This window comes from Aythya fuligula, chromosome 27 (genome assembly GCF_009819795.1).
Source record: "Aythya fuligula isolate bAytFul2 chromosome 27, bAytFul2.pri, whole genome shotgun sequence".
Classification (NCBI taxonomy): Eukaryota; Metazoa; Chordata; class Aves; order Anseriformes; family Anatidae; genus Aythya; species Aythya fuligula.
Genome location: NC_045585.1, coordinates 1,350,651 through 1,378,079, shown reverse-complemented (window position 1 = coordinate 1,378,079; position 27,429 = coordinate 1,350,651). Strand labels below are relative to the sequence as shown.

Genomic DNA, 27,429 nt, shown 5'->3' with positions numbered 1-27,429 from the left:
AAAAAAAAAAAAAAAAAAAGAGAAAAAAATCACAAAAAACGAGATGCTGGATGTCTGCCAACTTTTGCCTTCTTTTCCTCCTTTCTATATGTGTTTCTTAAGATCCACGTTTGAAACACAGCAAATGCAGGGACTACTGCCACTTAAAATTGGGGCAGGAAATTGCACAATTGTCAAACTTTTTTTCCTTGGAAGTAGCGTGCAGTTTTAGTTTGCATTCCGAATGGTTTAAAAGTGTATTATAAAAGCCGTTGTACAAAAAGAAAAGCCAAAAGCGTGTGAATTCTGGGGACGGCTCCGTCTCCAGCCTTTGCACAAGTCTGTTTTAAAAGAGCCTCTTGTATAAAGCGTCCATCTCTCCGCTTTTGTTACACCGGGTTTTCCACTCTAAGTTATTCGTTTACATCGTTTTGTACCGAAGCGTTTTCTCAGAGTTGTCTTTTTGCCTTACGACCGTGACCGAAGCTCTCACCCCCCGGGGGGACGCGCGACGCTCGCTGCTCAGTCGGCTCCCGACCCCTCCGAGGGACCGAACGTCGTGGGCGTTGTGTTCCCCGCGAGCAGGTGCCTACAGCAACCCCCGCCGGGCTCGCGCGAGAGGATTTTTAATCTTCTGGTGGAAAAATCCCTTTTGCGATGTGTACCGGGACACCGAAAACCCTGTTCCAACTCTTACTAAAATGTGATGAATACCTACGAACCAGCTTGGGTTTTGTTTTTTTTTTTTTTTATCTTATCGATTTCTACATTTACATGTACTGATTATGTAAAATATTTTAGCAAATTAATATTTTGCACAAACGTTAGCAAACTTTGTATGTTTCCTTATTTAAAGGTAGGATGCAGAGTCCTTGATTTATGCATAATTTTTTTTTTTTTTGCATGTGGATATCAAATATACACTTTGGTAGTCTTTGAATACAACCTCATCTTCTCTTGTTTTTAATAACTTTAAAAAAAAAACACCAAAAACACCAAAAAAAAGCTTCCAGGTAGCTGCAGGAATGTCTTGTGCTGAGGAAGCTGCTGTCATGTCAACTGGGCGATGCGTTTTGTGAGGTTCGGAAGCCAAATCACATTTTTCTGTCCTACCTCTTGACCAGCCTTCAAAAAAAAAAAAAAAGAAAAATGGAAAAAAAGGGGAAAAAAAGGAAAAAAAAGAACAAAAAAAGGCAAACCTGAAGCTTGGTCTGTGCTCTTATTTATTTCCCTCTATTACTGCTCCGGGCGGGCTCTCCCTGCGGGAGGACCTGCCGCTCGGGTCACTTTTTGGGTGGGAAAGCGCCGAAATCGCCCTTTTTCACCCCATTATTAAAGGGCTGCCCCCTCGGTGGGCACTGCGCCTGCGCGCTGCGGCGCGCCTGGAACTACATCTCCCGGCGCCCCCCGCGGCGCGTCACGTGGGCGCGGCGGGCCAATGGGGGCGCGGCGGCGGGCGGGCCGGCGCCATGGCGGAGGTGGGGGGGCGCTGAGCGGCCTCGCGGCGGGCCCGGGCTGGAGCGGGGGGCGCGCGCCCAGGTAACCGAGGGGAGGGGGGGGGCGGGCGAGCGGCCGCGGGGCAGGAAGTGACGTCAGAGGGGCGGGTGGAGCGGCGGGGAGGGCCGCCGGGCTTCCCTCCCCCCCCCCCCCTCTCCCTCCCGGCGGGGGGCGACGTCACCGCCGTGACGTCACCGCGCGACCTCCTGAGGGGAGGGGCTGAGGGGGGGGGAACAGCCCCTGAGGGGAGGGGGCGCCCGGCCTGCACCAGTGCCTCCCAGTGCAAACCAGTGCCCCCAGCACCTCCCAGTGCCCCCAGTGCCCCCCAGTGCCCCCCAGTCTCCCCCAGTTCCATACAGCCTCTCCCAGTGCCCCTAATCTCCCCCAGTACCTCCCAGTCTGCCCCAGTTCCACACAGCCTCACCCAGTACTTCCCAGTCTCCCCCAGTGCCCCCAGTCTCCCCCAGTGCCCCCAGCCTGGTGGTTCCTGTCCGGGTCTGGGGGGCTCAGAATCGCCCTCCCTGGTGGTTTCTGTCCTCTTTTGGGGTCTGCTGAGGATGGAATCACCATCCCAAATGATTTCTCTCCATTTTTGGGGTCTTTTGGGGTCTGAATCGCCCTCCCTGGTGGTTTCTGTCCTCTTTTGGGGTTTGGTGAGGATGGAGTCACTATCCCAAATGGCTTTTATCCTGTTTTGGGGGCCTATTGGGGACAGAACCACCTTCCCAAGTGGCTCCTGCCCACTTTTGGGGTCTGTTGAGGACGGAGCCGCCCTCCCAACCGATTCCTCTCCGCTTTTGGGATCTCCTGAGCCCACCCCATTTTCCGAGGGCCCTGTAGGTGTCACCAGCACCCCACATCCCTCACGTCCCTTCTGTGACTTCCTCTCCCCATTTCTCTCATCCCCTCACAGGTTTTCCCTCCCTGGCGGGATGGAGCCGGCTCCGGCGAGGCCGAAGGCCCCGTCCTTCCTCTCGGACCTGGGCAAGGCGACGCTGCGGGGGATCCGCAAATGTCCCCGCTGCGGCACCTACAACGGCACGCGGGGGCTGAGCTGCAAGAACAAGACCTGCGGCGCCGTCTTCCGCTACGGCACCCGCAAGCAGCCCGGCGTCGACGCCGTCAAGCTCATCACGGGCTCCGAAGCGCAGCTTTATTCCGTGCGCCAACGGGACCGGGGGCCGGATCATCGGGGTTTCGTAGAGCTCGGGGTCTCGGAGGCGGCCGTGCAGCCGGTGGTTGGCCCCGTGGCGCCGCGGTTGGGCGCGGGGCGCTGCCACGTGCCGGCCTGCCTGCAAGCGGCCGCTCAAGGCGTGGTGGAGAAGCAGTGCCAGCACGTCAAGCTGGCCCTGAGCTGCCAAACGGAAGCCACGCCGCTGGCCCTAAAGAGCTCCATCCTCAATTCGGTGCAGGCTTCCCCCGAAACCAAGCAAACCCTCTGGCAGCTGGCCGCCGAGCCCACGGGGCCGCTGGTGCAGCGCGTCACCAAGAGCGTCCTGGTGGTGAAGTGCGAGGCCAGCCAGAGGCACAGCCTGGGCTACCTGCACGCCTCCTTCGGCCACAAGGTGAGCGCCAAGGCGCTGGCCGAGCACCGCTTCGTCTGCTCCTGCCAAACCCCAAAACCCGGCAAGGGAGGCGCCGGGGGGAAGGAGGAGGCGGCGGCGGTGCCGGCAGCACCGCGCTGCGTTCACTTCTTCGCCTGCATCTGCGCCTTCGCCAGCGACGAGAGCCTGGCGCAGGAGTTCGCCGATTTCCTCGCCTGTGATGCTGGAGGTAGGTGGGGGAGCCACGGGGGGTTTAGGGTTTGGGGCGGTGTCGGGCATCGGGCACACTCGTCGCTGCACCAGGGAGAAGGGAGCATCGTGACCGCTCCCCATCGGTGCTTTGTTAGCTGGTGCTTCGTTAGCTGGCACCTCGGTTGCTGCAAAAAACCCTACAAGGAATGGGTTTGCTGAAAAAAAGACCTACAAGTAACAAGTTTACTATAAAAAACCCTACAAGCAACCAGTTTGCTGCAAAAGAAAACCCTACAAGCAACAGGTTTGCTGCAAAGAACTCTACAAGCAACAATTTTTTTGCAACAAAAAAAATAATACAAGGAACAGGTCTGCTGAAAAAAAAACCTACAAGCAACGGGCTTGATACAAAGAACCCTACAAGTACCAGGTTTGCTGAAAAAGAAACTAAAAACAACAGGTTTGATGCAAAAAGCCCTACAAGCAACCAGTTTGCTGCAAAAAAAAAACTACAAGCAACATTTTTTTTTTGCAAAAAACCCTACAAGCAACAGGTTTGCTGCAAAAAACCCTGCAAGCACCAGGTTTGCTGCAAAACAAAACAAAACAAAACAAAAAAAACTACAAGTAATGGGTTTGCTGCAAAAAAAAACTACAAGCAAGAGTTGTTTTTTTTGCAAAAAAAAAGCCTACAAGCAATGGGTTTGCTACAAAGAACCCTACATGCACCGAGTTCGCTGCAAAAAAACCCTACAAGCAATGGATTTGCTAAAAAAGAGGTGTCCTGAAGCAGCTGGGGAACGCTTCTGAGCCCTGCCTGGGAAATCAGACCCCCAAAACACGTATGTGAGGTGGAAATCGTGCCCCAGGCCTCGCTGTGGCCTCCTCAAAAAGCTCTGCCTGGGGCTGGGGAAGGTTTTGGGGTCCCTCTGGGGAGCCAGGCCACAGCTCCTGGGTTTGGTTCTGGTTTTTTTTTGGTGTTTTTTTTACAAGCAGCCCCCCAGGACGTGCAGACCTCAATCACATTCGCTTTGGGGAGCGTTCCCTGCCTGGAAAACAACCCCAACCCCAAACATTTGGGTCCTGGCCCTGCTTCTCCTTCCTCAGCCCTTGTGGGGTCAGCCTGCAGGGCTGCTCGGGGCCACAATTACGGGACCACGGGGCGGGTTTGAGCCCCCACAGGGTGGATTTGAGCCCCCAGCATCATTCCAGCCCACGATGGTGAAGAACTGAAATGATTTTAAGGCCCGATTTCCTCTCCCCTAGGTCTGAAAGGCGTCGCCGTGCCCCCGCTGCTGTGCGGCCCTGAAGCCTCTGCCCTGCAGGCCGGGGAGGCCGCTGCCAAGCCCAAGAAGAGGAAAAAGGACCTGGCGTGTGGTGAGCACTGGGGCTGGAGGGGCTGAAGGGGGTGCAAAGGGTTTTTGGGGGCCATGGGGCCGTGGCCTCGCTGCCCCCTAACCCTTGGTGTTGCCCCCCAGGGACGCAGGCGAGCGGCCCACTGCTGGCTCAGGACCCGGCAAGCCTGAGGAGAGGCAGCACGAAGAAACCACCCGTGGCCTCCTCGCTGAAAAGGCAAGGTGAGCCCCGGCCCTCGTTAAAAAATAAGAAAATTCAGGAGGTGGAAAAGAACCGGGGCCCTGCTCGGCCTGCACGGGGTGGGGAAGCTGGCCCGAAATCGGTTCGGTGCCGAGGGACGGTGCTGAGCTGCTCCTCGGTGGATTTATTCGTGCAGAGAGCTTTGGGAAGGTGGCCTGAGGCAGGGATGGGGCTGGCGTGGGCGTCACAGCGATAAAATCCTCATGTGAAGGGGAAAAGAGGGGAATCGGGGCAGGTAAAGGCAGGAGAGGGTTTCTCTTGGGGCACTGCCACCGTCTGCAGCGCCTCTGATGGCTGGAGCTGCTTGAAGGACCCATCCTGGCCAAAATTGGGGCATAATTGGTTTTTTTAGTGGCCAATATTTGTTGAGAAGGAGCCGCCGGGGTCTGGCCTGCCTCTGGGAGGTGCCAGGGGGAAAGGAGACACGGAAAGGAGATGCAGCCCGGATAAGGCTCGCTGCCTCGGGGAGATTTTCCTAGGCATGCACGTGCTAACTCTGCTCTCCAGGCAGCAGGCAAAACCATCTGCATGGGTTTGTTGGCTGGCCAGGGCCAAAAGGGTTTGTACAGCGTGGTTTGAACCTTTTTTTTTTTAACCTCTCCGTTGTAGTTTTTGCCCAGAAAGTGGTTCTTTCCCCCGCTGCTTTGTTGCCCTTTTTTTTGCTGGGTCGGATTTGCTCTGTTGCTGCCCTCCTTGAGCAGGTGAGCCACGAAACAGGAGCGAGCATCAACCCCTCTGCCTGATGCCAGGGAGCTTTTTGGACCTCCCAGGACCCTCCAAACCCTGCTCCTGGGGAAGCTGCTCCCCCACGACACCGTGGTGCCCAGCCCCTAGCTCTTACTGACGCCAGCCCCTTTATTTTTTTACCTTTATCTATTTTTTTTAAAGCAGGACGCTGCTTTTAAGCTAACCCTTGTGTTTCTGAGCCCCTGGGACACCCGATAGAGCAGTGCCCGCTCAGAAAGGTTTCGCTCTGGTTCTTGTCCTCCTGTCTGCTGCCTTTCTGTGTTCTGCTTAACAGAGCCCGTGGCGCCGGCGCCGCCGGGGAACCGGTGAAGGTAAAACGGGAAAAAAAACGAGGAGCTCCAGTGGGGCCGGCCCACACCGCGCTGGGGGGGCCGTGGTTCTTTGTTCCTGCCCGTTTCCTTGCTCCTCACGCGTGTGTGACGATGGGGACTCTGATTCCTTTCTCTTTTTTCTCTCCTAGGCTGTAACCAGCTGCTGGATGAGGCGCAGGTCACCCTGTCCTTCCAAGACTGGCTGGCCAGCGTCACCGAGCGCATCCACCAGACCATGCATTACCAGTTCGAAGGTAAATCAGCCTTCAGGAACCACTGTCCCCGAGCCCCCGGGGGCAGCAGCGTTGTTTCCAGCGCCCTCTTTAAGCAGCCGAGCTCCCGGCAGCATTAAATAACTTTAGCCCAAAGGGAGGCGCGTGCTCTGCTCAGCTCGGAGCCGAGCGTTATTTTTGCCCTGGGAAGTTTCTGTTTGGCTTTGGTTCCTTCCCCGAGTGCGGCGTTAAGCTTAGCAGGAGCTCGCTGCTGCTCCTTGTGCTCAGGGAAGGGAGAAACTCCCCCTTCGAGGTTATTTATGCGTGAAGAAACTGCCCGGAGCCGAGCCGGAGAGGTGAGGTGAGGTAAGGCGAGGTGCCTCACGTGGCACCGAAGAAATGTTGGGGATCCTCCCTTGCCAGTCCTGAGCCTGCTGCTGCTCTCAGCCCCCCGCGTGCCCTCAGGGCAGGGCTCTGCGTGGTGTGGGGCGAGCTGAGCCCTGTGCACGGGCGGCTGCAGGCAGCAGCTCGCATCTGGGAGCCCAGAGGAGCAGAAGTCAGCGGCGCTGCTTCCTCCGTGGCACTTCCTAAAGCTCTCAGCTGCTGTGCTGGAAGCCAGCTGGGCTCTCCCCAAGCACAAAAACACCTGAAGGAAGGGGTTCTCTCTTTCCAAGCAGTGTAAAAACGCCCCGAGTTGGTCCAGCAGGCAACCACACACCGCTCTGTGGCAGCTGTTAGGTGCAGGGCTCCTGCAAGGCCTCTGGCCTCCAGCAAGCTGCTGCTGCTGAGCTCCCTTTGCTCACTTCAAGCCCTTTAGGCTGCCCCCGCAGCTTAGGGGTTGCATTGACCACAAACCCTACAGGGCAGCTGCTGTGCCCCTGCTGCCCCTCTGCAGACTGGAGCCCCCCCAGAGGGGCTGGAAGCAGCTGGCAGAGAGCACCAGGGGTGGCAGCACGGAGATTTCTGCTGGGAGGGAGGTGGCAGGACCAGGCTCTGCCCAGACGCAGGGCAGGAGGCCAAAGAGGCAAACTGAAACACGAGAAAACGTAGGAAAACATAAGGAAACGCTTCCCTGGTGGTCAGACCCTGGCACGGCTCTTGCAGCCAGCTTGGAGGGCTCCGGTGGTGGAAATCCCAAACCCTGAGCAGGGAACAGAGGTGAATAACCCCGGCTCCCTCCCCGGCTCGCTGCCTCTCGGCCGCTAACCCCTGCCCTCGTGTTTGTGACCGCGCAGGCAAGCCCGAGCCCCTGGTCTTCCACATCCCCCAGGCGTTCTTCGATGCGCTGCAGCAGAGGATTTCCAGCGGGAGCGCCAAGAAGAGGCTGCCCAACTCCACCACAGGTACGACGGGGACTTGCTCACGCAGAGGGAGCTCTCTGTGTGCCTGCGGAGGGAGGAAGAAGCAAGCAGCAGGCACTTTGCTACCCCTCTCTTTTTTCTGGCAGCCTTTTTTTTTTTGGAAGGAGCCCCACAGGGGTGTGAAGCAGCCCCAGGGCAGAGGACACAGGCTAAGCAAGACCTGAGATATTAGAGCTGCAGGAATAAATGCAGCAGGCACAGCTCGAGGCAGCGGGCCAGGCAGGATTTACTTCATTAAAGCAGTTATTATCGTGCTCTTAATGGACCAGAAGAGTCCACGAGCAAGTGCAGAGCAGCGTGGTTGGGGGCTGTCTCCGAGGCAGGGCAGCCAAAGAGAAAGAAAAAATGAAGTTGCAGCACCGGCCCCATCCTGCAGCTTCCCCCCAGCATTTCGGGGCAGCCCTAACTCCACTTCCTTCCCCACCAGCCACTCCTAGCTCCATTTTCCTCCCCCCCCAGCCACCCCTAGCTCCATTTTCCTTCCCCCCAACCTCCTCTAGCTCAGTTTTCCTCCCCCTCAGTCTCCAGTAAGTGCATTTTCCTCCTCCCCAGCCACCCTTAACTCCGTTTTCCTCCTCCCCAGCCATTCCTAGCTCCGTTTTCCTTCCCCCCAGCCATCCTTAGTTCCATTTTCCTTCCCCCCAGCCACCCCTAACTCTGTTTTTCTCCCCCCAAACCTCCCCTAGCTCAGTTTTCCTCCCTCCCAGCCTCCCCTAACTGCATTTTCCTCCCCCCCAGCCACCCTTAATTCCCTTTTCCTCTCCCCCAGCCCTCCCTAACTCCGTTTTCCTTCCCCAGCCTTCGTCCGCAAAGACGCCCTTCCCCTGGGGACCTTCTCCAAGTACACGTGGCACATCACCAACATCCTGCAGGTGAAGCAGATCTTTGACACGCCCGAGGTAAGGGGGGACGGAAGGCGCTCCCCGCACCACGCTGCCGCGCGGTAGCCGAGCTCCTGACCTGGGTGCTCCCGTGCTTGCCGGCAGCTGCCGCTGGAGATCACGCGCAGCTTCATCCAGAACCGGGACGGGACCTACGAGCTCTTCAAGTGCCCCAAGGTGGAGGTGGAGAGCATCGCCGAGACCTACGGGCGCCTGGAGAAGCAGCCGGCCATCCGGCCGCTGGAGCTCAAAACCTTCCTCAAAGTGGGTGAGTGGGCAGGGGGCGGCGCGGCCCAGCGCACGAAGAAACCCCCCGGGTGCTGAGGAATCCCCCCCACAGGGCACCCCTACAGGGGGGAAATCCCATGAGGAAGAGAGGGGCTCCCCCGAGACCTCCACACGTGGGGAGTTCCCTCAATAAAGGGTCCCTGCACACCCCAAAAACGCACTTAGGTACAAGATGAGGTTTTTCTCCAGCCCCTGTTCCCAACAAAAACCACCCTAACGGCCACCTCTGCCTGAAATTGAACACCCACAACAAGTCGCACATCCCTCCCACCCAAAAAAAAACTCATCTAGAACCCCCCCTGCAAGGACAGCACCCCAAAACCCAACCAGCCTCCCCCTGGGACCACAAGGAGAGGTCCCAGGCCCCCCTCCTCACCCTCTTCTCCCCCCCAGGGAACACCTCTCCCACCCAGAAGGAGCCCACCCCCTTCATCATCGAGTGGATCCCCAACATCCTACCTCACTCCCGCATCGGCGAGCTGCGCATCAAGTTCGAGTACGGCCACCACGGCAGCCGCCAGGCCCCTGCCTTCTCCGAGCAGCAGGCGCCGGCGCTGGAGCCGGCGCTGGAGCTCGCCCCGCTCGCCACCATCACCTTTCCCTGAGCCCCTGGGCCACCGGGGCCACCAGGCGGGCAGAGGTTAGCCCAGAAAAGACAAAAAAAAAACAGCACGGAAGGGCTGGATACCTGCTCGCCCTCCAGCAAGCAGCTGCAAAAAGAAGCAGTCCCGCTCGCCGGGTGCACGCTGCTCCTCGCTGCACCCAGGAATGGCAGGTGGGGGGCTCGAGGGGGTTGCACCCCAAATATAGGGGTGTTCACACCCAGGGGGGCCCCCCAGCCAAGCATCACCGCCGCCCTAGGGAGTCCTGGCTTCAGTTGGGGTGAGCTGGGGGCTTTGGGGCTGAGCAGGGGCTGGGGGGCACTTGGGGCTCCCCCACCTGAGTGCAGCACGGGCTAAAAATGTGAAGTTTGTGCTGCTGGGTCGCTCCAGCCTCTCCTGGGGACAGGAGGAGATCGGGGTCCTCACCCCAGCCCCGCAGCGAGAAGAGCTCTGGGAGCTGAGTGCAGTGCTCCAGCAGCCCCCAGACCGTAGGGGGGGCTCCCACCCCCATCCCCGTGCCCCCCTCGTTGCCAAAACCTCACAGGCTTGCACCAATTAGGCTGGCACTGCTCACCCTGCTGCAGGACATAGGAAAAAAAAATAAGAAAAGGAAATAAAGCACCCATCTCAGGCAGTTCTGATTTTCTTCTGGCTGCCCCTTGCTGCGTAGGCACAGCCCCGTGCTGCTCAGCCCCACAAGGACGGGGCTGCAGCACCCACAAACTCACTAAAGGGGGGCCTGGGGGGCACCCCAACGCTGCTCTGCCACCCCCCAGCCTCAGGAGCTGCCCCTAAAAGAGGGGACCCAGCACCCAAAGCACCCCCAAGCACCCAGGCAGGGTGGGAGCCCCCCAGCAAGCCCCCAGGGGGTTTAAGAGGCTTTGGGATCCCTGCCCTGGATCCCAACGGGGCACAGCCCCATGGCAGGTGGTGGGTGTTGCTTCGTTAGCGCAGCCTCGTTAGGGCCAGCCCCAGGCCCTGCTCTGCTCCTTTGCCCTCCCAGACCCCTTTTCCCTGGGGTTTTGCTCCCCTTCGAGATCCCCCGGCCACGTTGGTCCCGCTGCAAGCAGGGGAAGGATGCAGAGGAAAAGGGGGAAGGATGGGCCGCAGGGTGAAGGGCAGAGGATAAAGGGTGGAGGATGTGGGCTGCGGGGTGAAGGGCACGAGATTAAGGGGTGAAGGAGGCGGGGGGAGGAGGCAGGAGAAAGGGGGGGGATAAAAGGTGAAGGATGTGGGATAAAGGGTGGAGGATGAGAGATAGGAAGAGGCAGGATGAAGGAGGAGGGATAAAGGGGGGAGGATGCAGGATGGAGGCTGTAGGGGGAAGAGTATGGGATAGAAGAGCTGTGAGGATCTGGAGGGTGCTGTGGGGAACCAAATTGCACCGCAGAAAAGCCATTGCCAGGCTCAGAGCCTTCATCATTGCCCCAAAAAAGGAGGATAATGAGCAAAACGGGGCGTTTGGTTAGGAAAAATACATCTCTGAGCCCCGCATGGCTTCGCAGCCCCCCCTGGGAGCAGCCTGGGGACCAGTTCTGGCTGCTGGGGGAGGAAGGGGAGGGAGCAGAGCTGAGCCCCCCACCCCAGGCAACATTGGGGTCGCTTCTTGAGACCCAAAGCACAGGAGAAAGGGAGGGGACGCCCCCAGGCACCCCCAGCTCGGTTGGGAAAGCAGCAGGCAGCTCGCTTTGGTAATGAAATAATTTATTGTCTAACAGTCAAACAATACAGAAGTTTACATACACACAGCAAGACTCTCCTAAAACACCTCTGAACTTCCTAAAATCGCCTGTGCTAACTGTAAGAAAAAAGCACCATTGGGTGGTCTCGACACAGGAGGCTTAATGCCGGGGTATTTACACCGGGAGCTGAACGGCCGGAACCAAAATTCGCCTTCTCCCATCCGCTGCTGCCCCGTTCAGTCTGGGAATAAAAGCCAGTGAGAAAGCCAGGCAAGGGGGGGTGGTTTGGGGGCAATTTGGAAGCAAAACGGGGAAAAAAAATAGGGAAAGGGCAAAGAAAACGCAGCAAAAGCACACCCAGACCGCTTAAAGGGTCGGGAAGGCTCGCGAGGCGTGCAGCAGGGGGATGGAGACGCCTCCGCGCAATTTCTTCTGGCTAAAACGTGGGGTGTGGGATGGGAACGGGCACGGGGACGGTCCAGGTGCTTTGGGAATCCGGCTGCTGGCACCTGCCACAAGCGCTACAAGGGGAGCAGAGAGGGAGCGTGGCCAAGGCAGAACTCCTCCCGCTACAGTACAGTGTCAAAACCTGAAATCGGGTACAAAAACGGGGCCGTGGGGGGAGGCCGAGCCCGTACCTATTGCTACAGGGGGGCAGAAGTGCTGCGGGACGGAGCAAGGTGCCGGGGCGGCGCGCGGCCGCTAATGCCCAGGAGAGGAGCAGCGGCGCGGGCAGGACGGCAGCAGGACGCTGCCCGATCCCTTCCTCTGCCCGTCGCAAGCTCTCCCCAAAAATAAGAGCCATCTGCACCGGATCTGCTCCTCCACAAGGAAAACACCCCCTCAAAAAAAATAAAAAAAAAATAAGCGTGGTTTGGGCTCGCACACGTCTGTGCAATCGTAAACGTGGGGGGCGTGAGCGGCTCCTCGCTGTCCCCCTTTTTTTTATTATTTAAATAATCTACAAAAATCTAATTGCTGCAGCTTATTTCTTAGTAATGCTGGTGTGAATTCGAGGAAAAGGCTGGCAAAAAGGGAGAGCGGCGCTAACAGCCGCTGGGCGCACCGAGCGGGTGCGGCACCCACCGGGAGTTTTGGGGAAAAAGCCCGGGGTTTCCGCCTCGTGCCAGTTCAACTTTAGTGCCTCGTTTTCCAAGGGTGGAGCCCTTCGGCGCCGTCAAGCTGGAGAGGAGCACGTCCAAACAGTGCAAAAGTCAATTAATTACTGCTTTATAGTGGGAGGAAAAAAAAGTAAAAAGGAAAACGAAACAAAACACACAGCATTTCACCAAAACAACGCCGTTAACCCAAAAAAAGGCACAACACACACACACACACACTCAAATTTACAGAGTCAAAGCCTTAAGACTGGGTACGCCTAACTGAAAGTGAAACACAGCATTTTTCTCTCTCGGTGCTTTTCTGAAGACTCAGCGCTGTGGTTCCCGTCCCGAAGGCAGCAGGAGCCGCAGCGCTGGGCTCGGAGGCACCGAAGCAGCACCTGCAGTGGTGGTGGTGGGGGGAAAGTGGCGGAAAAAAAGAGCTGGAAAGACCCCAAGCCATCGTGCAGCAAAAGGGCAGACCCCAAAGGGCAGCCTCTCAGCTTGCCTCGTGGCTTCTGTCCTCCTATTCTTGTCTTTTTGTGTTGTTTGTTGTTGTTTTTTTCTGTCTTTTTTAAAGTGGACCGCTTCGAGCTCGCTCTCGGACTCGGGAAGACTCGGACTTCCAGTGCAGAAGGCTTACATGAGGCGTAGATCAGTGCAAATCTGCTGGGCACACAGCTCCAGCTGCTCCAGGAACATTTCTTGTGCTGCTTTTTCTTTCCAAAACCTAGCACACACAAGCAGAGCAGAGACTTCGGAGATTTTAGCGATCCACTAGCCCCGTCTCCCCTCTTCTTGCTTCTCAGAGTCCAAATGATCCAAAAATAGCTTAGGGATTAAAAGATAAAATAAAAACAGGCTAATAGTTCATTCATTTGCACCTTGCTGGGTGTTTTAGTGGCTTTTGGCAGCTTGACGAGCGAAGTCTCAGGACCTGCGTGTCTCACGGGAGTGTTTAACGACGGCAGGATGGGTTTTGGTGCCTGGAGGAGCTCCGGAGCCCTTGGAGAGCGAAACCACAAAGCTGCTCGTGGCCGAACGCGGGGCCGGGAGGTCGGCGTGCCGCACCGAGCGCTCGGTGTTCGTCGCCAGAGGTTTGCCGGGTGGGCGGAATAGAAAGAGCTTCAAACGTTTCGAGCCAAAAAAGAAAAGAAATTCTCTCTCTCCGTTAGCGGACCTCTACGTACAAAGATTCCAGAACATCTATAAAAGTCATCAGAAGGTATCTCCGCGACACCAGTTTCATAGAAAAGGAATAAATACTATTTATAGCTCGCGTGGTCTATGTACATTTACGTGTGCTCTGGTTAGCTTCGACCCAAGCGCGTTTGCAGGGTCGGAAACCACGGCTTGCAGGGCAGGGGGTCGGCCTTTCCTTTCCTGTTTGGTTTTCTCTCTCTCTGAGGCGGCAACCAAAAGCTTTGGGAAGCCCCAAAAGCCTTGGGGAACCTCTCTGAGTGTCTAAAAACAACCCCGCCAGCCGGCCAAGTGCTTTAACACCAGCGGCACCCCGTGGGGACTCACCAGGAGCCATGTCCTGGAAAAGGCAAGCGCTCAGCTGCCGGTTATTGCTAAACTTTCACGAGGGGTGTGAGCAGGGCCAAGCGTCGCTTCTAGAAAACAACTGAGGCATCATCTTTTTTTTTTTTTTTTGTGCTAAAGGGATGGAGATAATCTTTGTTCATCTCTCCGAGGTAGAAAAAATTATCCCCGAGACAAGAAGCGTGAAGGACGTCCTAGGAACGCTCACCTAGAACAGTAAAATACGCGGCCGCAGCGCGTGAGGTCAGACATTGCACAGGACGAGGATCGTACCATTTGGTTTTAGGGACTACAGGAATTTCTGAGACATGGCAAAGCTGAAGGGGTCCTACCCGAAGCCCTCTGAGTAACGCTCCAGCAGCTCGCAGCCGAAACTCTCCTCTCGCAGACCTCCCTCTGCCCTCTCCTGGATCCAAGCTACCTAAGGCTGGGTTTCCCTACGGGTCTCCCTCCGGCTCGTCGCCCAACGATGCACGTTTGGGCCCTGCTGCTGCTCGTTAGGGACGTGGCACTGCTGGGCAAACGCCACGCAGATCCAGAATACCGGGCGGTAACAGCAAGGCGAAGAACGGCCGAGGTCTCCCGGCGCTGCTGTTACCGCTGCGATATTCTCGGGCGCGTCGAGGTCTGGCTGGAATGTGCGGTCTCACCGAGATGAGTTTCCCCGCCGGGAAGAGAAGCGAGTGGATGCGATGGGCCACGTGCTGTGGAGGGCAGCGTGCTCCCCGGGCACTTTTTCGGGCAAAGCGGGCTTCGTTTCTGTCGGTGGTGCAAGATTTACGTGCAAGGAGAAGTGCGGGTCCGGCGTCCTACCTAACGAGATCCAACGGGGAGAGAGCGGCGGGCGGAACGGCTCCGGGAGTCGCTCCTTAGAGAGCGGGGCACGGCTTCTGATTGCTCTGCGACTTCAACCTCTTCACGCCGGAGCTGGAGTAGCCCTCGTCGCTGCACACGCTCTGCAGGCTCCCTCTTTCGTCCGAGTCGCTCGGGCTGCTGCTGCTGCTCCAGTCGAGGTCTGCGGGCAGCGAGTCCGTGCTCTCCACGTCCACGTCTATCTCTTCTGCAAGGACAAAGGGCGGTGTTACAGGACGGCCACGAGACCCCCCCCCAGTGCTGCTCGCCCACCGGTGTGGTTCCTCTCACCTCTGTCTGAGTCCGAGCGCTCGGAGGACACGGTGGATCCGATGCTGTCCATCCGTAGCCTCTCCACGCCCATCTTCTCCAGCTGCCTCTTCAGGTGCCGCTGCTCCCGCTGCAGCTTGTCGATTTGGTGGAGGGCTTTCCTGTCGCTGTCTTCAAGCTTCTGCAGAGGTGGCGAGACCAGACAGGGTTACTTCCTCCACCCATCGCAGCCCACAGCCCTTTTATTTTCCATCCCAATGATCCCAAACCTCTCAGACTCCCTGGGAACCCCATGCTTTGGTTGCCCAGTGCAGCAACAACCGCTGTTCCCTGGCACCGTGTGCTCTGCCTGATCCACACCATTTCAGGCACCAGTGACCCGTGTCTACTGCCACACGGGGGATTTCTTCCCAAGGACTGCACGACTGGGACCAGTAAGAGCTTGCCCATACCCAGCCTGAGCTGCATGAACCAGAATTTCCTCGCACGCACGCACTGCTCTCCTCCTCCCGCAGCCTGGAGGAAATGGAAGCAGTATCTGGCCCGGAGAGCCGGGCCAAACAGACCCGATGACATCCACACCGCACACACGTGAGAGGTTTCCTCCTCCAGACGGCGGCACTGGAGCCAGCCCAACCCTATTTATATATTTTCAGTCTCCGATAAGTCGCTGGCTGCACGCAGGCTGACGCCAGAGCTCCCCCGTTGCACCGCCCCGCTTATCTGCTGGGCCATAAAACTAAATAATGCGCTCAGCGAGAGCTCTGTTGAGTCAAAGTTTAAAGGACAAACAATAAAGTTGTAAACGCTCTGGAAAAGAAAACAAGAGGTCCTGCTAACATCCTCCCACCTCTAGCAGGCAGTACTTTGAACCTGTCTCGTTCCTAAGGCCTCTGGGCAGCTCTGCAGGATAAAACACGTGGAAATTGGGCTTTAGGGCAGAGTGGCAGCTGCCCACGTGCCTGTTTGTAGGGTTTTTACACAGACTTGCTGCAGTAACTGCAGGGAAAACAACCCTGACCTCTGGCATCAACCCCAGGCAGGTTTGAGGCTCCGGATGCCCCCAAATCCTGCACCACATATGGTGGCGAAGGTCTTGAAGCTGAGCTCAGCATTTGTCTAATGGGAACAAAGCTTCCCCTCCCAATGACACCAGAATAAAAGCTTTGGGAATTTGGGGCCAAAAAGCTTTTTCCTGAGCCCTCTGCCCTCTGGGGTTCGGTCAGTGCCATCCGGCAGCACATCAGCAGCTCTCGCACCCCGCAGGTTTTAGGGCACAATTAGGTTTTGGGGCACAATTTTGGTGTGTTGCCCAGAGGTTCCCCCTGCGTGGTCCCGACCCAACCCGAACTCACCTTTATGTGCAATCTCGCTCTCATCAGCAAACTCAGCGTCGTGTGTTTGTTGGTTTCGGGCCCGAGCGGCACCAGCATCTTCAGCTTCTCCAAGCACAACCGCAGGTGGGCTCGCCTGCAAGACACGGACACAGCACGATGAGCGCTCGGGTGTGTGCTCCCCACATAGCTTTTAACCTCTGCATGCAGATAGTTGGGGTGGTTACAAGCCAAGAAAGGTGATAAACGAGAGAGCCTTTCTGAGCCTGTCTGGGCTCAGAAAACCATTTATTCCCAGCACACCGCTCCGAGGTCTGATCTCTCAAACCAACAGAGGAATTTCTCTCCGACCCGCGGTATCAGCTTGGTCTCCACGGGTTCTGGCCAGTTTAGGGTAGCCCGTTAAGGCAGACGTATGGCCTGCTGCCTGCTCCATCCCCTAAAAACCCCGTGGCCGGCTCTGCAGGCATCCACCAGCTGGTGAGAAAAGCTCCCAGGCTCAGGACCTGCACGGATGAGCTCAGCACTCCGCTCTCGTCTAAGAAAATCCCCAGCCCCGGTGGCTGGAGATGCTGGAGGTGAAGCCAAAGATCAGCTGGGACTTTGGGCTCGTGTTTTGGCTCATGGCCACGAGAAATCAAGGCTGACGCGCCTGTCAGGCTTCTAAGAGCTGTGGAAAGGAGGACGGTCTCAGGACAGAATGGGTTTGACCCGCAGAGTGCTAATGGGGACGAGCCCCCTGCCCACACACCACTGGCTACCAGCTTGGGGTCTCCCCCCAAAAACCTGCACCCATGGGTGCCTCCGGTCCTTGGCAGGCTCCAGCCGTGCCTCAAGAGGTTGAGGGCAGCAGCAGGGAGCTGAAAACCCACTGCATCCCCTATACCTGTTTTGAGTAGGATTTCACCTGCCCTAACACCCATACTGACTTCACAGCTCCCACCCCGCTGCTGCACCCATGGGTGAAGCTCTGGGTGCCCACGGAGGTCCCTCGGTGGCCGAGGTGCTCCCAGCACGGCCGGTTTGCCTCGTGTCGGGCGCCCCAGCCCCGATATTTAGGTTACGTTTAGGTTGCAACACCGGTCTTTGAAATACCCGAAGCTGACAGAGGCGGCCACGGGGATTTTGCAACGAGCGACCTGCCTATCTCGTTCCGGGCACGTCGGGGAGTAAACAGGCATTTGCCTACACAAAGTGCCTGCTGAATACCAGCACAAACAAAACACGCCCGCTGGGGGGAATCCCAAACACCAACGGGCTCGGACAGGAGCCTCTCCAAAGCTTATTTTCAGTCGCAGGGGGAAAAGAGACAAGAGGAGCTGTGCAGGGATGGCCAGCCGTGCCATCAACCCGCATGGTTGAGGAGCCAGCCCCACCATGCTCCCCGTGAGCTGCAGCAACAAAATCGGGGTCCTTGGCTAACTCTCGTTGCACAGCACCTCGTAACCAGCACCGTAAGAATGAGAAATGGAAAAAAAAAAATCAGTTTTCGTGCTGAGCAGAAGCTGTGTTTCGGTGCTGACACCCAGATGGGACGGGGTGGAGGAGGTGCAGCCGCAACCTGCTCGGCTTTGCCGATGCTGAGCGGTTTGTAGGATTACAACACGCCTCGGTTTCCCCTTCCAGGTGGTGCAGTGTGCGTTAAGGAGCATTTTTTGCAGCTTTTGCCTAACCCAAACTGCTGCCGTGCTTAAAAAAAAAACACAACAGAGAGACCTGGCATGAAGGGGAGAGAGCGGGGAGCGCCAGCAGGTCGAGACCACGATTCCCCGGCTCGAGCCTGGTGGGGTTTGCAGGAGGACACCTCGGAGCAGCAGCTAACGAGGACAGCTCGCAGCAGCACCTAACGAGGACGGGGCTCATCGCCCTGCACCTCGTTTCCGCGCAGAGGGGCGGAAGGACGGGAGGTGCCCGTGCTCACCGCGCTCGTGGCGCAACGCAGCCGCCGGGATTTCAACACGGCGCCGCTGCAAGAGGGGTGCAACGCGGCCTGACGTCCTCTGCGGGGTTTTTTTGGGTAACCAGATGCCGATTTTCTCAGGCTTTTGAAAGGAGGAATAAATGGCCCTGCCCGTCCCTAACTCACATCACTCGGGGCAGGGGCAGTTCTGCCTCCAGGTACAAACCAACCGAGTCCACGCGAGCCCTTTGCTGGCAGCAGGCAACAAAACCCCACAATATTTGAACCTCTTCCAAGTCAAAAAGAGGAAAAGAGAAGCCCTTAAAGGACTCAAAGCCATCCTCCAGCCCTACAAAGACCTCACCAGCCTGAACTCCAGTATCTCTCTCGCAGAGAGAGCCGCACAGGGGGTTAATTTAAACGGGTTTTAAATTAATCAGGGTTTCAATTAAACCCCGTAACGGCGCATTACGAAGCCACAGAGCAATTAACACGCGCGGGACCTTCCTGGGCAGGAGGCTTCCAGCCCGCCGCTGCACCCCAAGGATGGGAGCGGTATTTGGAGAGCGCCTGCGGAGCATTTGGGGAGGTGCCTGCACACTCTCCCTACCCCAAAACTGCAGCCTTTTGGGGTCAACCTTATTAGAGTTGAGCACCATCCCCGTCTGCTCACTGCACGCCCAGGGACAGGAAATGCTTGGGGCCTGAGCACCCCGTCCGGGTGACGCCGGGAGCCACCCATGCACCCCGTCCCGTCCCTCCCCGGCTCCCATGCCCAAATCCCGCTGCCCACGGGCACTCGCTCGCTTCTCCCTCGGGGACAGGACCCAAACGGCCCCAACGGGGGTTGAAGAGAAGGGATTTGGTCAAATTCGGGTCCGGGCGAGCTGCCAGCACTCACCTGTTCTTCTCCATCTCGTTGTGTGTCGACCTGGAAGAGAACAGACACGGCGTTAGGTCCTGTAGGGGGGTGCGGTGTGAGATCAAACCCCACAGGGGGAACGGGGACAGGGGAGACCCTGGGGACATCAAACCGGGTGGGGACCGGGCACAGGATGCTTGGTGGCACAGTATGACAGAGAATCACCCCAATGAACGGCAATAAATGGGTGAGGAAAACCCTAAAATGGGATTTTAACGGGGCGAGGCTCGTTTTTAGAGATTTTCTGGCTATGAAGACCGGGAACACGGGGTTGTCTTGGTGGCAGGGCTCAGGGCACACAGCACACACCCCAAAAAAACTCTCCAGCCTCGTGGCGGAGGCTTTTTGGAGAAGAGGAAGCACCGAGAGAGCGACCGCAGGCCCAGCGCCGACGTGCGTATCTGCGGGCAGGAAGGGGAAAAGTTGCTCCATCCCAACACGGCCCCGAAACCGAGCCCACGGGAACGCAGCCGGGCCTCCGGCTCCGCTCACATTTTTCTCAAAAAAAGACATGAATTTGTGCCTAAAACACCAAAAAATGCACCTACAGGTGCGCAAACCCTGCACGCTCCAGGGATGTGGATGCTCTCCATCTCCTGTGGCCCTCCCCGTTCAAGTTCCCCTTTGATTAATTGATTAATTTTCTTTTTGGTGGCTTCGTTTTGGGGCCGTTCTGGGTCTGATCCTTTTAGGGTGTTGATTTTTTGCAGGCACACATCATAATGTACAGGGGAAGGTGGGGGGCTGAGAACCCCCCTCCTGCACCCTAAAATCCCCAGAAAGGGATTTTTGAAGCCCTCCCTCGAGCAGTAGGGCGAGGATGGGCACGGCCGGATCCTGGCTTCCCCGATGACTCCGTGCAGACACGTCCTGCTCGTTCTGATTCACCAAAACCGCCTCAAAACAAGGAATCGGCCCCAAAACTCCCCCGAAGGGGAACTCGGGCGCTGCGCAACCCCAAAAAACGCGTCGGAGGAGGGAACAAAACCTCTGGGGCGCCCCAAAATGGGGAAAAATAATAAAAAAACAAACAGATGGTGGAAAATGGGGGAAAAAACGTGGAAAAAGGTGGTGCCCGCAGCCGGTGTCACGCGGACAAACCCGCTGGGGATGGAGCAGGGGCTGGTGCCAGCTCAGCACCGCTCCACCCTGGGCAAACAGCTCTGGGCACGGCCCCGGCCGGACCTGTTGTGGGGTCGAAGTCCCCAGAGGTGGCCCCGGTCCCCAAGGCGGTGTCACCGCTGGTAACGGGGTCCCGGAGACGCGGCCGGTGCTGAGGTGGGAGGAGAAAATGAATCGGATTTGTTCTGCTGCGTCCCCAAATCATTTGGGGTCGCTCCCTCTGGGCTAGGGTGGGAAATGTTTTGGGGGAAGGCTCCCAGGGTGGGGGGCTCCAACCAGGACTGATCATAAAAAAACCCAGGGGTAAAGGGTCGCCTCTTTTTGGGGTCGACACCCACCTGCAACCCTTGGGGATGTGAAGGTCCCCTCCTTTTGGGGCCGGTCCCCACCTGCCAGCCCCAAGGGACACGAGGGTTTCCTCTTTTTGGGGTTGACAGCTGCCTTCCACCCTTGGAGGACAAGAGGGTTTCCTCCTTTTGGGGCTGACACCTGCCATCCCTGGGGGGCACAGGGATCCCCTCCTTTTGGGGACAAGGAGGGGGGTGGGGAATGAGCACCTATGGGTCCATCCCAAAAACAAGGCTTGAGCTGGTGCCCAGGATCCAGAGGGCTTTTGGGGCAGACCCCCAAACCCAAACGGGATTTATCTCAGCACCAAGCACCACAGCAGCGCCCGACCCCAAACCCCGGCAGGATTCATCCCCTAAAGGGAACCGGGACGAGTTTCGCTTTTGACACCGCCCTCCAGCCCGAAATGCTCCGGCGGCCCCGGTGTCGGACCCGGCTGCCACGTCACGGCCGCGCCTTTAGGGCCGGGTTCACCCCAGAAGGGAGGTTCCCGTCACGGCCCCAAGCCTGTGACGTGCGGGACTCCCCCCCGGCACTCCCCCAGCACTGAACCCGGCAGGGTTTTGGGGTCCTCAGGGGGGTTTAGGACACCTAGAAGGAGGTTTTATGGTCCTCAGGCAGGTTTTGGGGTCTCCTGGAGAAGTTTTAGGGTCCTCGGGGGGGGTTTAGGGTCTCCTGGAGGAGTTTTAGGGTCCTCGGGGGGGGGGTTAGGGTCTCCTGGAGGAGTTTTAGGGACCCCTGGAGGGCACTTAGGGCCCCTAGGTGGGGTTTTAGGGTCACTGAGGTGAGCCCCTAGGGGTGTAGGAGGCTTAGGGCAGCTTGGGGAGGGTTCTGGGGGCATCCTGAGGGGTGTCCTGAGCAGCCTGGCCCCGTGCCCTGTGACAGGGGTGTCCCCAAGTGTCCCCCCCAGCCCTGCCCTATAACAGGAACACCGACTGTGACAGCGGGGTCCCCAAGGGGCCCATCACCCTACAGCAGGGAACAACGACAGCCCCCCCTCCCCCGGTGACAGTGGGGTCCCCAAATCCCCCTGAGGTCCCCAAGACCCCCCCAAGGTCCCCAAACTCCCCCTGAGGTCCCCAAATCCCCTCCCCGCTGCCACCGCTGCCCTCAAAGGTCCCCAAACATCCCCTAAATCCCCAACCTCCCCCGTTACCCCATGACAGGGCACACCGACAGCCCCTAACCCCGGTGACAGCGGGGTCCCCAAATCCCCCCGGGGGTCCCCAACGTCCCCGTGACCTGTCCCTAAACCCGGTACCCCCCGATAACCCCCCGGTAACCACCCCTCACCCCCTACCCCATAACACGAGGCCACCACCACCCCCCCCCCCGGTCCCCCTGAGGCCCCCCCCGGTCCCTCCGACCCCTCCCCCACCCCTCCCGGTTCCCCCCCCTCCCCCTCCAGGTCCCGGTACCCCCCGGTAACGGCCACCCCCCCCCTCTACCCCCCCCACACCCCGTTACCTGCTTCCCCCTCCGCTCCTCCTGCCCTTCGCCCTCCTCCTGGCCCCTCTCCGCCCTCCGCCGGGCAGCACCGAGGCGTAGCCGTGCTCGGCCTCAGCGGGGCCGGCCCGGTAAGGAGCCGCCGGTACCACCGGAACCCCCCGGGAAGCCACCGGGGAGGCTCCGCTGCCCAGTTCCCTTCGCTCCAAGAACTCGGCGGCCGCCAGCAGCAGCTGGATGCGGCCCCCGGGGTCTCCGCCGCCCTCCCCGGCCGCCGCCGCCGCCGCCGCCGCCGCCATCGCCGCGCTCCGGGGCCCGGGCCCGGGACCGGGGGTGAGCGGGGCTCGGGGCCCGGCCCCGCCTCAGCGTAAGCCCCGCCCCCCGAGCTTCGCTATTGGACGCCGCCTCTCCACCCCGCGCGGGGGTTCGGGCGCTGATTGGGTGGAGGAAGGGGAGGCGGAGCGCGATTGGGTGGGAGAAGGGAGGAGGGGGTGGGGAAAGGGTGAGGGGAGGATGAGGGTGATTGGTGGGTTGGGGGGAGGAGGTGGGGCGCTTCCGGCTTCGGGGGGCCAATGGGAGGGGAGGGGAGAGGGAGGGGCGGGGCCAGGCGGGAACGGGGAAGGGAGGGGCGCCCCCCGAGGAGCGGGGACGCCCCCAGCCCCCCCCCCCCCAGGGCCAGGGCCCCCCCCCCCCCGCAGGACCCCCCCCAAAAACCCCTCCCCCACAAAGGGAGCCCCCCCCAGGAGCCCCCCCCAAAAAGCAGGGCCCCCAGAACCCCCCCCAAGAAGCTGGGACCCCCCCACACAGCAGGGTCCCCCCAAATCCCCACAAAAAAGCTGAGACCCCCCCCCCCAAAAGCCAGAGCCCACCCCCCAAAGGCAGGAACCCCCCTTAGGACCCCCCCCTCAGGAACCCTCCCCAATCAGGACCCCCTCCCTAAGGGAGAGGGACCCCCAAAATAACCCCCCCCCAAAAAGCTGGGACCCTCCCCAAAATGCAAACCTCAGGGCCAGAACCCCCCCCCCTCAGCAAAGGACCCCCCCAGAAACCCCCTCCCCAAAAAATTTAGGACCCCTCCCAGGCAGAGGAACCCCCAAATCCCCCCTCATTATCAGGGACACCCCCCAAAATCCCCCCCAGGTACCCCCAAAGAGGACAGGAAGCACCCCCACACCCCAAACAACCAAGAGACCCCCCCCAAAATGCTGGGGGTACCCCAAAAAAGACACCCTCTCAAAAAAAAGAGACCCCTAACCCCCCCAAAAGGGCCCCCTGACCCCAAAAAAGGGGACCCTCCTTTAAGACAAGGCCCCACCGAGGTTGGGGGGGGGGGGCACACCCCAAAACCCGGCCCTGCCCCGGGGTGACTCAGCCCGGAGAACCAGATAAACCCGGCCAGGGGGGGGCCGGGGGTGTCACCCCCCAAAAAAAAATAAATTACAACAATAACAACAAAAAAAAACCACAAGTTTGGGTGTTTTAGGGGCGGCTGCAATCAACCAGCTCGTCCCAAAACCTCCTGCCCCCTCCCGTACCCAAAAAGTGGTTTTTTTTTCCCTGCTTTTTGGGTGTCTGGGTGGCCAAAGCTGGAGGGGGGGGGTTAATTAGCAGAGCCCTAACGAAGCACGGTGTCTCGGAAATCCCTGGCCTTATCGCGGGGCAGCAGGCTGCCGGCGGGCCGGGGCGTGACGGGGAGATTACGGGACGCTGGCGGCGTCACCGTGCCCGGGGTGTCACCGTCCCTCGGGTGTCACCGTCCCTTGGGCGCCCCAAGTCCCAACGAGGCTGGGATTTAGGGAGGTGTCTCTGCTGTGACGCCCCAAACTATTGAGCACGACCTTCAGAAGACCAAAAAAAAAAAAAAAAATCCACATTTTTCACAGCAAGGGCTCCAACCCCACAATTTTTTAAAGCAAAGACTCCAATCCCACAATTTTTTAGTCTCCAACCCCACATTTTTTAAAAGCAAAGGCTCCAACCCCCTATTTTGATAGTAAAGGCTGCAACCCCACATACTTTTTTTACAGCAAAATCTCCAATCCCGCAGTTTTTTAAAGCTAAGTCCCCAATCCCACAATTTTGATAGTAAAGTCTCCAATCCCGCTTTTTTTTTTTTTTTTTTTACAGGAAGGACCCCAGTCCCCAGATTTTGACAGCAAAGGCTCCAACCCCACATATTTTTTTTTTAAAGCAAAGTCTCCAATCCCCAAATTTTGACAGCAAAGCCTCCAGTCCCCAAATTATGATAGTAAAGCCTCCAATGCCTCAATTATTTACAGCGACGACCCCAATCCCACATTTTTTTACAGCAAAGGCCCCAATCCCAGGCTGGACACACTCATCTACGCCTTAATTTCTTTGACAACCTCGTGTATTTGCTGGGAATGGGAGGAATTTTAGGCATCGGGACCCCCCCCCCGCAGACATCTTTGTGGTGTCCCCATAGGGTGCAGCAGCAAGGGGGGACCAGCCCCATTTCCCCTCTATTTTTTTTAGGGGAAAAAAAGGCAAATATTTGCTGGGGCCTCACGTTGGCTCCTCTCTGGGTTGAGAACAGCCCCAGGAAGGGATGGTGGCTCCTGGGGCTGTGCTGCCACCTCCTGGGGCTGTGCAAGCTGCCTTCCTTCGTCACCCCCCCATTTCCCAACCCCGTGTTGCCTGTGCTCCCTGTCTAGATTGTTCTAGATTGTCTAGAACAGGGAGCACATTTGGGATCTGGTTAAGGGAAAGCATTTCATAACAGTGGTGCTTTAAACGTGGGGAGGGACCCCGCGTTGGAGCAGGGGAAGAGAGTGACAGTGAAGGAGCAGCAGAGACAAAGTGTTATGGACTGACCGCAGCGCTGGAGTGGTCACAGGGCCTTTCATATTGGCTAGAGTGGCTGTAGGGCCCGTCACAGGTTTTGGAGTAGCCCCAAGGCCCATCACTGGGGTTGCAGTCACTGCAGAGCCCGTCACTGGGCCTCAAGCGGCCGCAGGGCCACTCTCAGGGTTGGATCAGATCCACAGGTGTTTTCTTCCTCTTGGAGGTGCTGAGGAGTATTGAATAGTCTTCAAAAGGCATAGGCCAGAGTGCAGAAAATGTGTAGCTGATGCTAGAACCAGTTACTTTTTGTTGTTGTTCTCTTTGTTTCTTGAGAAAAGATGAAAAATGTGTATTTTGGCAAAGGGGGAGAGTAAGGCAAGGGCAAAGATGAGCATGGATTTGAAAGTATCTAAAGGATGAATGTCGCCAATCACCTCGTTGGAAAGAATTGACTGGAAAACAATAAGATCCTAGAATCATAGCATATCCAAGCTGTAGGGGGCACTCAGGGATCATCAAGTCTGACTCCTGGGCACTGCCAGGATCGGGGCACACCTCTCTAAAACCTGTGAGCAGCACTGTAGGATACCACATTTGTTCAGGGCTGAATTCCAAAACCATCGCTGGTGGTGACCGTGATAAATACCGGCCCACATCCCCGACACCCCTTGCCACCCAGAGCCATCCTGCCTCAGGGCTGATCTCAGGCTGGAATTTTTAACTCCTTGTCTAACCACAGGGGTTGTCATTCGGGGACAAATACTGAGTTAAGTACACCATCACTGCAAGAGGAGCACAAGGAATCTGAAGGAAAAGAAAAACTCATAGGCATTGATAAAGAGTTTAATAAGAAAGGAATAGAAAATAATAAAAATAATACAATCAATTAAAAAGACAATAAATAAAATTTACTACTGTAAACAATTTTTTCCCAGCCTAATGATCTCCTATCACCACCACGATCACCCATCCTAGCAATTTCACATCCCATCATTTCACAGTCAAATGAATTCCCATCACCGCCATGACTTCCCACCACACTGATCATTTCCTATCCCAGCCACCTCCCATTGCTGCTCCCAAGGCTCAATTCCCAACTCCCATCCATCCATCCATCCGTCCGTCTGTCCATCCGTCCGTCAGTCCATTTTCTCCTGTCCGTGCTGTCCATGCCCACATCATGCACGGCCTGAGCATGGGGCAGCGGGAGTGGGCTGCATGAAATCCCCTCGGCATCCCAGTGCAAGAAGAGCTGCAGGCAGAGGCCTTGCTGAGTGAACACCTACACCAGAGGAATTTAAGAAAGAAGGCAATAAAGAAGAGAAAGGACCAGAAAAGAAGGAATAAGTTTTCAATGCCTGCCATTTGGTGTCTCAACAAGCAGTTCCCTTGCCCATCCCAGCAGCTTCCATCGCAGCACTCCCAACACTCATTCGTGGCCCCCCTTTTCCCCATCCCCCCGTTGCCCATCCCTGCCAGTGAGAAACACTGACTGCATCCAGCACTAAAGAAGGGGAAGGGCAAGGCAGGGGGGAAAGGGCTGAAGAACGTGGCTGAAGCTGGAGCAGGTGCCTGCAGAGGTCTCTGCCTGCGTGCTGAGCGGGCCTGGGTGCTGTGGGTGCCATCGAGGAGGTCACGGGTAGCTGTAATACTCGGCTATGGCCAGGGGCTGCTGCTGCCCTTGGCCTCCCACAGCTGGCAGGCCCAGTGCTCTGGGCGCCGGCTCTATGGCAGCGTCCCCTGTTCATGCCGTGCTGCCTGGTGGTGCTGGCACCTCCTTTTCCTTGCCGCCAGCCAGGGACTGGGGGGCAGCGGGCACAGCGCTGGAGCCTGGCACTGTCGGCGGGGCGCTGGGCATGCTGCTGGGGCTGCTGGAGGTGGGCTGCGGCTGCACACAGGACGGCTGGTGCACTGGCCCCAGCACCTTGGCCCTGGCCCCCAGCGGCTGCAAAGTCTCGCTGGGGGTCTTTGTTCTTGCGTGCTGGCGCTGCAGCGTCTTGGCCCCGCTGGCTTGGGCCCGGAGCCTGTCCTGGGGCCGCACGGCACAGGGCTCCCCACTCGGAGTCTCCAGCAGCAGCCGCGCTCTGCGGGGAGGTGGCGACGCTGCTCCTTGCCCCCCTGCAGCCCCCGGGCTTCGTGCTGTCTTGCTGGGTGCCGTGGTGCTGTTGATCGCCGGCTGCTGCCCACTGCTGCCTGCTTCCGTGCTGCTGCCAGCCCCCGTGCTGCTGCCACCCGTCTTCCCCTGGCACAGTCTCTTGCGGCCTTGGCCAGCCTGGCCCAGCAGCATCTTCCTCTCCTTGCTGGGGGGGTTCTCTGTTGTCGGCCTCCTGTGCTGGCAGCTCTGCGCTGTCCCGGGGGTGCTGCTGGGCGCAGGGCGCTTGGCCCCCCGCTTGGTGCCGGTGGGCACAGGGGCAGGCGGGGGGCTCTGGAGGGGACCCAGGGGGCGTTTGGGCAGGGGTCTCCTATGGTCACTGCGGCCCTTGGGGTTGGGGCGTTTCTTGGGGGAACTCGGGGGGGATTTGGGCTGGGGTCTACTAAGGGCACTGGGGACCTTGGGGTTGGGGCGGGTCTTGAGGGAACGCTGGGGGGGTTGGGGCAGGGGTCTACTAAGGGCACTGAGGAGCTGGGTGTCAGGGAGGCTCCTGGGGGGACTCAGGGGTGGACTGGGTAGGGGGCTCCTAAGCGCACTGGGCAGGAGACTGGCTGCAGGGCTGAGGAGGGGGCTCACTGCTGGCACGATGGGGGACTGCAGCGACAGCCCACCCTCGAGCTTCTCGGGGCGCAGCCCAGGGGTTGAGGGGACCTCACCGAGGGCTCCTGTGGCTTCCAGTCCCTGCGTGCTTGGCTCCTCGATGTCCTCGCAGAGGTCGGGCAGCTGCGAGAGGAAGCGGCT

The 27,429-nt window shown here is 58.3% G+C and overlaps 2 protein-coding genes across 3 annotated transcripts; one reads left to right on the top strand and one right to left on the bottom strand.

Moving 5' to 3' along the window:
• Positions 1–2,393: 2,393 nt before the first annotated feature.
• C27H2orf42 (chromosome 27 C2orf42 homolog) lies at positions 2,394–9,369 on the top strand. Of its 2 annotated transcripts, none has more exons than XM_032204150.1 (8): positions 2,394–3,249; positions 4,479–4,582; positions 4,699–4,789; positions 6,016–6,120; positions 7,314–7,421; positions 8,238–8,338; positions 8,426–8,588; positions 9,002–9,369. In XM_032204150.1, the coding sequence occupies exons 1-8, from the start codon at positions 2,409–2,411 to the stop codon at positions 9,211–9,213; spliced, it is 1,725 nt and encodes a 574-aa protein (XP_032060041.1). In that variant the 5' UTR covers positions 2,394–2,408; the 3' UTR covers positions 9,214–9,369. The 2 variants fall into 2 exon arrangements, with proteins under 2 accessions (XP_032060041.1, XP_032060042.1); XM_032204151.1 differs by having other exon boundaries at positions 2,409–3,249; positions 4,479–4,589; positions 4,691–4,789.
• Positions 9,370–10,897: 1,528 nt separating this feature from the next.
• On the bottom strand, positions 10,898–22,030 carry MXD1 (MAX dimerization protein 1). Its single transcript, XM_032204001.1, has 5 exons — positions 21,753–22,030; positions 18,795–18,824; positions 16,015–16,129; positions 14,681–14,840; positions 10,898–14,597 (listed from the first exon to the last, which is right to left on the bottom strand). The coding sequence occupies exons 1-5, from the start codon at positions 22,028–22,030 to the stop codon at positions 14,407–14,409; spliced, it is 774 nt and encodes a 257-aa protein (XP_032059892.1). The 3' UTR covers positions 10,898–14,406.
• Positions 22,031–27,429: the final 5,399 nt, after the last annotated feature.

Excerpts from the sequence above, each read along its gene's own strand:
- C27H2orf42 (XM_032204151.1), top strand. The coding sequence starts at position 2,409 with ATGGAGCCGGCTCCGGCGAGGCCGAAGGCCCCGTCCTTCCTCTCGGAC. Across the intron at positions 3,250-4,478 it reads CCTCGCCTGTGATGCTGGAG|GTCTGAAAGGCGTCGCCGTG; the intron begins GTAGGTGGGGGA and ends CCTCTCCCCTAG. Across the intron at positions 4,590-4,690 it reads GAAAAAGGACCTGGCGTGTG|GGACGCAGGCGAGCGGCCCA; the intron begins GTGAGCACTGGG and ends GTTGCCCCCCAG.
- MXD1 (XM_032204001.1), bottom strand. The coding sequence starts at position 22,030 with ATGGCGGCGGCGGCGGCGGCGGCGGCGGCCGGGGAGGGCGGCGGAGAC. Across the intron at positions 18,825-21,752 it reads AGGAGCGGAGGGGGAAGCAG|GTCGACACACAACGAGATGG; the intron begins GTAACGGGGTGT and ends GTTCTCTTCCAG. Across the intron at positions 16,130-18,794 it reads AACGAGATGGAGAAGAACAG|GCGAGCCCACCTGCGGTTGT; the intron begins GTGAGTGCTGGC and ends CGTGTCTTGCAG.